Source organism: Enoplosus armatus, chromosome 17 (genome assembly GCF_043641665.1).
Source record: "Enoplosus armatus isolate fEnoArm2 chromosome 17, fEnoArm2.hap1, whole genome shotgun sequence".
Lineage (NCBI taxonomy): Eukaryota > Metazoa > Chordata > Actinopteri > Centrarchiformes > Enoplosidae > Enoplosus > Enoplosus armatus.
The window spans coordinates 19,122,505-19,133,374 of NC_092196.1; the positions used below are offsets into that span (position 1 = coordinate 19,122,505).

General features: G+C 42.7%; 1 protein-coding gene across 1 annotated transcript; it reads right to left on the reverse strand.

Moving 5' to 3' along the window:
• Positions 1 to 3,358: 3,358 nt before the first annotated feature.
• Positions 3,359 to 10,018, reverse strand: LOC139300037 (uncharacterized). The gene is made up of 2 exons (XM_070923009.1): positions 9,993 to 10,018; positions 3,359 to 4,835 (listed from the first exon to the last, which is right to left on the reverse strand). The coding sequence occupies exon 2, from the start codon at positions 4,814 to 4,816 to the stop codon at positions 3,359 to 3,361; it is 1,458 nt and encodes a 485-aa protein (XP_070779110.1). The 5' UTR covers positions 4,817 to 4,835; positions 9,993 to 10,018.
• Positions 10,019 to 10,870: the final 852 nt, after the last annotated feature.

Below are 10,870 nucleotides of genomic sequence, written 5' to 3' on the forward strand. Positions count from 1 at the left end.
CGGTCGTGCAGGTCTCCCCTCTCTTTCCTGTCGGAGTCTGCACACAGTCAGCAGAGTTGGCAATATCAGGGCTCATTTTCCTACCTTCACAAGAAACCACTTGCTGCCATTTATTCTCTTACAGTTTGAAAACAACTAAACGTGTCGCCTTATAACTTCTGCTCGACAACAGGTGTTTTTAATGAAAGCCGGGGCAGGAGTTAACCTCACCGTAAAGTTTAGATTTTAAAAACAAGAGGGATGACTGGAAGGCTGTTAAAATGATTGGGGGAAATGGCTGGATGGACATAAACCGGTTATAACTCTTAACAACACTGGTGTTCTCCTTTCTGCTCATGAGTCGGCTGGTGTCCAGTGTCAGCCATTGTGGCTCTATTGTTGGCTTCTATGGTCCCATCAGGGGCGTCTAAGTGTCCCCAATTGGTCGGAGTGGTGTAGTAAAACACGTCCAAATTCAGACCGCTATTTTGGGACCCTCCTCATGCTTTGTCTAGTGGCACCTTGAAAGCCGATAGGCTAAGTAATCTCTTTTGAAGGGACCCCATTATAGAGATCAAAGGCACAGAGGTGGACGGGACAGGGTGGAGCACCAGGGTGGAGCACCAGGGTGGAGCGAGGCCTCAGAGGCATTGTGTTCACTGATTTCATGATGGCAGGAAATCCATACACTTGGTGTTGGCACCACCGTCTGAAGAGGCATACTTTACAAGGAGTTATCAGTGTTAGTTTTACTCGTCACGACTTGTTTTCAAAAGAATAACCCTCTTGTCATGTAGGGATGTCATCAGAGGTGGGCATTTAGGAGACAGGGGGTTTAATGAAAGACACTATTGAGTTGCATTATGGGAAATGTGCTTTATGGATCAGTAAAAAATCTACAAATAAAAAAAGTTTTTGGTTGCCAAGTTGTGAAAAAACCCATTTGGATGGTGTAAAATGTGTGTATTTATCTGGCTCTTCAACTCACACATATATTACCCTCTGGAAAAAAACATTATTATTAACCACTTATCAACATTTATAAAGGTTAGATAACTAAGTATAAGGTACTTCGTGTAAAAAGTTCTGTGACTTAATGATGAGCCATTAGATCTGTGGTCCACAGTGCAGTTTTAAAGAGGAAGAAGGAGAAAATGCAACAGCCAAATGGATTTTTCACAACGTTGTAACCAAAACGTTATCTTTAATGAAACAACATCTTATTTCTGATCTATAAATAATAACTTGTAACATAATCAGCATGAAAATGGCATTAATTACAAACTGTAAAGCCTTTGTAAAGTATGTCTCATTAGAAAGTGGTACCAAAGTGTTACATATATTTAGGAAGGCTTGACTTTGAGCCCTCCACGATGTCGTTGGCTTTATGGCTTGTAATCATCAGCTCAGGGTCTTGGGTAATCCTGATGATGGGAGAGGTGGCAGAGAGACAAAACAGCGACTCACAGGGAGGAAAGAAAAAAACTGAAAGGATGGACAGAAGCCGGTCATTTTACTGCACACACAAGCCATAACAGAAACCAAGAGCTCTCTGTGGGGGGGGCGGGGGGGGGGGTGAGATCAGAGAGAGGCAGGAAGAGAGGGCGAGCCCGAGGAAGCCCAGGAAACAAAACCTTTAGCCTCTGTGTTTACGATGCATGTCAAACAAACGACAATGACCTAAAAACGTTTTTTTGGTGGTGAAGATGATATGAGGTGTCTTTAAAAAATATATATCTGTATGATAAACCTACAGGGGGTGGGAGCCTGGGGATCAATTTGTAAAATGTGTGTATTTTTTTCAGTTGTATTTTTTATTTTTTACGATATCTATTTATTTTCTTTAGGTATGTATTGGATAAATGTATGTACATGTTCTGTTCCTTCTTGGCTTCATTTCAACTAGTTTTAAAAGTAAATATGAAACATTGAAAATGGTCATTCAAATACGCTACTGTATGTGTACATTTTGAGAACAAATTGTGCAATGATTTAACAGATTTCCATGATTAAAGTGATAGTAATACAAATTGAAAATATCATCTGGAAAATAAACAATAATGATGATGATGATGATGATGAAAATGGTGATGTAAAAGAAAAAAAATAAAGCGATCCAGGTGGATTTGCTGATCATCGCAAACTTTCTCCACTTTTCTTTTCCTTTGATTTCTTTGATTCTTTCTGCAGGTGCAGAAGTGAAGTATGTTCTTAATTACAATTTAAAAATACTCGTACGGAATATTTCCATTTTAGGCTTCTTTATACTTCTACTTATTTATCAGGCAAACATTGAACCTTTTACTCCACTACGTATATTTGAGAGCCACTAATTACTTTAGACACAAAATATGCAGTACCTATCCTTGTAATGGAGTACTTTTAAATTATGGCATTGCTACTTTGACATAAGTAACAGGTCTGAACACTTCTTCTCCCTTTGTGTTTTATGACGCTGCTTCTAACCAGCAGTAAAACAGCTGAAATGTACGACTTATGATAACATTTATTTTATCTTCAGAGGTCTTCAGAGAATTCAACTCTGCATATTTCTATCAGTTAAGTTGTGTGAAAATAATTTGCTGAGTACAAAGATCCTTTATTACCACATTTGGCAGGCTAACTGAACAAACCAGCAGATGGGAAAATGTGCTTGTTTAGGTGTCATGTTATTACAAACCACATGGTTTTACATTCATGAACCACATTTAACAAGTTCCACTGACGGAGACGTACCCTGCCACAAAACTGTCAAATCACCAGCCTGAGAGAAATCATGCTGAAGTGTGACCATGCTGTAGTTTCTGTATCCAATGCATTCCCCCATCAGTTACAATATTCATGCTAGTCCACGTGGGAACAGTGTGGAGCAGTAAAATGGAGCCTCAGTAGGTGGCGCTCCTTCCTCTCACAACCCGAGCAGACCAGAGGCTGGAATTATCATCAGACACTGGAGAGACCTACCCCTCCATGAAGACTTCTTCTATAAATACACACAGATATACATAGCTTCATACATACAGTAAAGGTATACTGGTGTCATATTGTACACATATATAAAGGAATATATTAATATCAAAGACATACACATGCTTACATACTAATCAAAAATAACTTAGATTATGAAAGATAAATCATACAAAAACAGTACTTTAAAAAGTAAAATCTCTATATATGACAATATTCCCTAAGATCTAGTGTTGAGGTCTTCTTGTTTTTTTCAAAAGTCATTTGTTGGAGGTGGAAGGGGGGGGGGGGGGGGGGGGAGGACAGAGAGATCTGAAGAACTGGGTTAACCACAGTGCACACAGAAGGATGTCGTAGCCGCTCTGCTCTGTGTCACTTTCCTCTTCTCTGTCTCCCCCCTCCTGTCTCCCGCTCAGCCTCTCCCCTTCCCCGTCAAGACCTCCCTCGCCGCGGCCTGGTTCGCTCTGGACAGCAGCACGCAGACGCAGGACGAGTCGATTCGGATCCACCTCCATCCGGTTCTGTTGTTGGCGTCTTTGGTGAGCGCTCGGACGTACGACTGCTTGGCTTTGCACTCGCTCAGCCACTGTTTTTTATCCACGCCCAAGCAGCCGGCCCCGGCTACGCCTGTTCCCACAGGTTTGGCTGCGGCACCCTTTGACCTGCTAGTACTGGTCCGCCACTCGGCCTGGCGGCAGCGAGTCTCGAAGAAGTACTGTCTGAGTGGTCCTGTCTGGGTCTGGATTTCCTGCAAGATGGTGACGTTGTGGCCGTGGGAATCGATGGCAGTCGTCTTGTTAGTAACCCAAACATTTTCCGCCTCGCACACCGACTTCTCCCCTCTCCTCCTGTCAATCAAGTGTGAGCGTTTATCCCTTTTAACCGGACGGGCAACCTCAGCGCTAACTCTAGGAGAGTCTGCCCAACTCGGAGTCGCGCTCCTGTCGATCGCCCGGTCCCCGTGACCCTCGATGTGTCCGTCCATGTCCTCCTGCTCCTCTCTGTCCCCGTCCTCCTCCAGCAGGCCAGTCTCCAACATGAGCAGGAGAGGGGGGTGTTCTGGAGGCGACGGGGAGGGTGAGAACAGGACTCGAGGATGTGCGTCCAGAAATATCTCGCCTCCTTCTAAGATACTGTCCAGCCCGGTCCCCAAACCCAGCCCTGTCTCCAGGTTCGAGCTCTCCTCAGCCAGACCTCTTCCAGCCCCCGGTGTCCACTGGCTCCCTGTCCCGATTGTAGGTGCATCTCTCAGCTTCTCTGAGGGAAGAGTTGGTTCTGGTCCTCTTTGTCCCTTTAGATTAGCAGCAGGACTGACAGCATTATGGGTTTCCGCTGTAGAAACCTGCAGCCTTTCTGTAGAGTCCTGAAGATTGTCCTTCTTGGAAAAGTCCACAAAACTGGAGTAATCTTGCCTGCTGCTGCTGTAAGCTTTGTAGTCCTTTGGTAGAGAATTATCCTTGGAAATATCCTCGGTCCTGAGCGTTCCTCCTGTGGGAACATCCAAACTGACTCTGCTTTTGTCATCGCTGCCTGAGTTGCTTTTTGATTGGTAGGGTCTTTGATTCTCCACTTTGAACATGGAAGTCTCTTCATCTACGGAGGATTTCACATAATCCTTACGGTTCTGGAGGTTTTGTCTGTTGGTGTGTTGGCTAAGAGCAGCAGCCATGTTGTAGTCCGTTTGTGAGGCATTTCCATGGAAGTTGTAGTCCACAGGGGGAGCCGCGAGGCGAGCAGCCGGGTCATGACGGTGCTCTCTGCGGTTGTCAAAGCCAGGCTCTGTCGTCGCGGCGGCAATCCTGGACACAGGGTTGTGAGGGAAGGGCAGGGCCGAGGCAATCACCATGGCAACCAGGGGAAGCCAGTGCATCACTCCCAGGACGTATCAGCTGGTGGATAAAACAGAGGTAATAGATGGCAGAGACAGAGAGGAGGAGAGAGACAATGTTATTTTATAAAACGCAAACTGTGGCTTATACAGTTAACCTAAGTACCTCAATTAAAATGTAAAACGAGAGGTTTTACTGGTGGCCCGCAGCTTTATGACCCTGGCGCTTTAACCACTGAGGTATGGCTTTAAAATCTTGGCAGAACTCGTGGAAAAATAGGACCAAGTAGAGCAAGGTCGCCCTCTGCTTCTTCACGTGGGAAGATGGAGTTCAGCTGACCTTCAAACGGAGACACTGACAACCTGGTATGTATGCAAGTCAGAAACTTTACAGCCAAAGGAAATGGATTAAAAAGACATCTGCGACCCGAGAAAACAAGCCTTCCCTTTCAGCTTTTAAGGGCATGATTTTTTTCTTTTTTTTTGTTCTGTTGTTGAAGCTTTTTCTAGGATCCAAGAATCTGTGAATCTCTTTAAATCTGTGGTGAGAAACATGTTTCATACAAAAACACATAAATTACAAGAAAGGTATTGCTGAGGTAAACCTCAGGTATTCTACCTGATCACACACAAGCTGTGGGTGAATTTGTTTCCCTTTGAAACGGTGATGCCTGAACATGATACGATACATCTGCTGCCTTGGATTGGATGAGTTCACTTATAGGGTGATGTGCAGTCATCACTGCTGTAACTTCATGCAGCTTTTAATCACAAAAGGATTAGAAGTTGATTTTGTGAAGAAAAAGTATGAGACAAATAATACAGAATCTTTATATAAATCCTCTCAGCAGTAATGCAGCAGGAGCAGCAGGTTAAATTTACAATCACAAAAACAGAACAGTATGTTATTAAAAAGTGCCGTGCAAACGATTCGTCGATTGACAGAAAAGTCATGTATTAAATTATTTTGATAATCAGTTGATCATTTAAGTTGATTTTCAAGCAGAAATGCTGAACATTTAATACTTCCAGCTTCTCAAATGTGAGCATTTGATGCTTTTTCTTGTCTTAAATTATGTTAAATTTAATATTACTATTGGTCTGACAAAACCCGACATTTGAAGACGTCACCTTGGACATTTCCTTGGACATGAGATGGACATTTCTCACCGTTTTCTGATGTTTTATCGACCAAACAATTCATTGATTAGTCAAGAAAACAACCTGCAAATTAATCACTAATGAAAATACGTGTTGGTCGCAGCCCTAGTGTACTTAATTAATTTTAATTAATTAAATTACATTATAGCAAATGGGACTGTGCATTGAACTATATTCAAATGAATTATTTTAATACGATAAAGTTACAGTTACACAATAAACTTTCTCTTTCTATTTTATTCTATTTTTTTGTCATTCATAACTTAAAGATACATTATTTTCTCTAAATTAGTCTGATGCTGTTAAATGGTGATCCATTGCAAAGTCATTACAATACTGTTAACCAACAAAACTCAAATAAAACACTCCCTCATGTGAGCCAAATGTAAACACTGTCTGACGAGAGCTTTCAGGTACTTCAGTTCGTCATCATGACGTCATTTGGATGAAACAAAAATCATGAGTCAAGTGGAGGTGATTCATTTGTCTTTCAAAGCGAGGTTCACCTGTGAACATCAGTTTAGTCGTCTGTTTGAAAGCAGGGAGGAGGTCACTTGGAAAGAGTTAAAATAGGTGGAATGATCAGAATGTCAGTGATGCAGCTTTACTGGCGAGGCTCCTTCACGGCTTCCTCGGGCGGCGAGGAGGTGAAAAAAAAACATGCAGGGAGACAGAAAATACAGCAAGTGTGAAGGAGCGGATGTCAGGACTGTTTGTTTGCTCGTGGCGTGTGACTGAACAGATGCATCATCAGTGACCAATGAGTGACAAAACAAAACTTTCAGTGGCAGGACATGTACACGGCGGGGCCACACCCTGGACACAATGCAGCCGCCGAGGAGCTGCAAGGTTTGGTCGACACATCACTCATGCAGTCACCTCGGGCGCTCGAAGTGCCTGCTTGTCATGCTGACAATAAAACAAAATGCGTTGAGCTTCCTGTTTGCTCTGGTTACCGATCGACTCGCTGGGCCTGCCAGATATAACCAGGTGTTCTGTGCGATGAAATCAACTTTAAACGGTAAACAGTTAACACACCCCTCCAATATGGAGAGGCCAGCCAACGGCAATTAAAGCCGAAAACAAGCTGAGGTGAACACAGTCTGGTGACTCTGACTGGGGGAGAGGATCGTTTCAAATTAGCCAGCCGTGGAGGAGGGGGGACAGGGTGAATATCCAGGAAAAATCTGGAGGAACTGTATTCTGTGTGTCTGTTGTAGGAGAGCTACATGCTCCTTATGGGCTTTCCTGGAGCACTCAGACGCCACACAGAAGGCAGGCGGGCAGACTCTCTAAGTGGTTTCTTTATAAAACAGCAGCAGCAGCAGCAGCACTTCATCACCACGCTCCATTTGCTACAATGACACGCATCATTTGCGCTCCCTGCAAGGCTAGACGAGGACCATGACGTTCTTCCGCCCTCTGGACCAGACCCAAGCACTCTGAATCCCCCCCAGCCGAACACACACAAAACCCCCAGGCTCTCTAAATCAAAAACCTCACTTAGTAAATAAAACCCCACTCAACGCTACACACTTATGTTAATCCTAATCTCCGTAGCCTGAAATTCTTCCAAAGGAGTCCAGGAAGAATACCCTGAAACCACAGGACAGGGCCTAAACAAACAGACCGAAAGCAACCACGTCATCCAGCAAGAAGCCACGAATAAACAGACTAAACTATGACATTAACTGCAAGGCCTCCATATCATTTAGCATTAATTATCAAGTCCTACGAGCTGAGAACCGGCCGACATGTTCCAGTGTGAGTTTGTTGGAAATTCAGAAGCATGAGAAACCTTTTTAAACTTCCAAACTGTGCAATTCTGCAACATTCCCAGAGGATATCAGGGAGACGACCTCCGACAACATATTTAAGTGACAGCTGGAAACAGATCTATTTCACTTTGCTTTCAACTTGTCTTTTAACATGCAATGTTTTCCTCCCTCTGAACCGCTATTTAGTATTTTATTTTCTTACTGTTACTGACGTTATTCTTGTATTTATTATTTTACTATTATCACTGATTGTACTCGCTTCTATTTAACCGTTTCCCTGTTTTTCTAATTTCTCCTGATTGTAGGGGTGGTATATCAAAATTATCAGGGCTGCAACTAACGATTATTTTCATTTTCTTTTAATTGATCTACTGATTTTTTACATCAGAATATCACAATTTCACTTCCGAGGGGATGTCATCACATTTCTTGTTTTGTTCGTCCAGCAGTCCAAAACCCAAATAAATTACACTTACTATAATGTAAGACATGACATTTTTGCTCTAAAAGTGACAATTAACTGATTATTAGCAATTAAACAATTCTTTTTCTGTTGATCGACTAATTGATTAAATGAATAATCGTTGCATCTCTACCAACTATTATTATCAATACAATTATTTCTTTAAATTACTAACCTGCTTTCAAAAAGCATAAAAACACATGAATCAAACCAGAAAACCAGAAAAACACACGAACATACAGAAAAAAAACAATAAAGCAAAGTGTTTCTTCAGTAAATCTGGCACCTGGCAAATTGGTCTCACTTCTGTTTTGAGTGCTGCCAGTGTGAACCGCGGGGGTTTAATCCAGATGAGACAGCATGAGTGAAAGAGGTATCAGGGGGAATTAGGTACAGAGGGCCTCTGGCTGCGAGACCCTCCCCAGGAAACAGATGCCACAAAGTAGCTCCACACCTGGCAGTGGCTACTGTGCTATTAGCCTGTTAACAAAGTAATCCCCCCCTCATGTGTGGCTAATGTCAGACACGTCCATCTGACAGAGAGATAATGCATTCTGTGTTAGTGTTAGGACCAGGACCTGTCCCGTCCTAATCCTGCCTCTTTGAAGTTGTGTAACCCAAAGAGCGACGGGGGTGGAAGACGTCTGGAGGCCGGCTGACCGGAAGACGTTTTCCATAAAGACACTTTGCGCCTCACAGCGCATCTTTCAGCAGATTTTATGGCAGCTTCGGTCTGACTAAGCTGTCTGAAATGCATCTGAGTGTGACCCTTACAAACAGTGACACCAGGAGTGGCAGTGACACCATGTGACAGGAAGAACGCATGCAGGTAAATGTTTGTCCTCCCTCTCTTTCTCTCTGTAAGAGTAAAAGCCTCACATGTGCTCATTTACACTGCCTTGCTGTCCCACTGTGCAAACAGCCCATTAATTCCAGCTCTGTGATTGTTTCATACCACGCTCAGCCTGCAAGATCCAGCCTCCTCCTCCTCCTCCTCCTCCTCCTCTCTAACCTTAGCTTCATATGAAATCTCTCTCACATCACTGGTAGATCTTTCTTTCTCTTTCACACACACAAGACGACAACACACACTTCTGATGAGGTACTGTACATGCAGTAGTGCGATAAAATAGCACGACACGCGTCTTCATGTGTTAAAGGCTGCCTGACCTCACAGATTACAGTGTGATGATTTATATTCATGTCATTTATATTTTCAGTGATTATTTAACGTGAACTTGCCTCCCACTGATCCTTTGACAATATAGAATAAAGACATCATCAATGTTGTGTTTTATTTTACAACCTGTGTGATCTACCTGCGGGTTGGGATTGTGATTCAGTAGCTCTCACCTCACCTGACTGACTGCCAAGCAAAACAAAATGTGGAATAGGCTACAACTGAAGAACTGCCAAAAGAAATAAAATGTACTGAGTACTGTGGGCTTATTCAAAGTGTCTTGATCTTCTGCAAAGAGTTGGCCTTTAAAAAATGCATAAAGTAAAACATAAAAGATTCTAAAACATAAATTAAAAAACAGTATGCCACTTGTGTTTGCATGCATGAATGTAAGTAAATATGTGAGCTGATTGACAAATGAATAAATAAATATAAAATCATTAAATACATAAACTTTTATGCAGCACATATGGCTGATAAACTGACCTAATTAAATAACTTGTGGCTTATTTTATAACTAGCAGTCTATTTAACTGAATACAGCAATAAATATGTACATACATTAATTCATACACGCTGTATAATAAAACCTATCTAAAGTGGACAGTTGGAGGCCGACATGATTTAAAGGCATACCGTTTAGGTGAGATCCGGACCCCGCGTCCTTCCAGCTGACACCACATTGATTATAGAGTCCTGTCGCCAGTTGCTCAACTGGTTTCAAAAAATAAACTCAAAAAACACCTTCGCGCGGTAACCGCAAAACTAAGCACAAACATTTCTTTCTTCTTTTAATAGTCCGTGACATCGCATGTGGCCCCCGAAAACCCGACGAGGGGGGAGGGAAAAAAAAAGAAAGTAAAATAGTAACAAACAGAAAAGTCTCCCGTCCTGAGCGCTTCCACTGGAGGGGGGGGGCAGAATGTAATATGTCCACAAAAGTATTAAAAATGTAAACTTGCCACAAACTTTATATATTCCATGAGTTGTTACTCCTCCAAGGCAGGCCAGGGAAAAGGTATCTCAGTTCAGATGTCAACGAAGAAGTGGAGAGGTGAAGAAGTTGGCCAAATGTTTTAAGACCTGAACTCCGCCTGAAACGCGTAAAGTCGGACAAATAGTCAAGTCAGCACGAGCTACAGTTATAACTTCTGGTCGTGACTTTCAAAATAAAACCGCCCTGAGAAATCTGTGTTGTGACGGAACGTTTAACTAGAATCAGGGCTTTTATTTCAAAGACAAAAGCAGCCACTTCCGGCGCAAGTTCTTGTTTCCCGCTGCTAGCTTGACGCAGCTAACGACTCCGGTTTCTCCTGGGAAGCGCAAAGACAAGTCGGGAGTGTTTTTTTCCTCGTGAGGTTTGTATATTGAAAAGGGAACTTCAACTTTCAACGAGTAACATCTGTGAGAGCAGATGTCTCTCAAACTCGTTCCTTAAACAGATGCATATAATGTAAAACAGTCATCCTGGGTTCAGTGAGCAAAATTAGCCAAAAAAGAGTCCCATTTCCCTG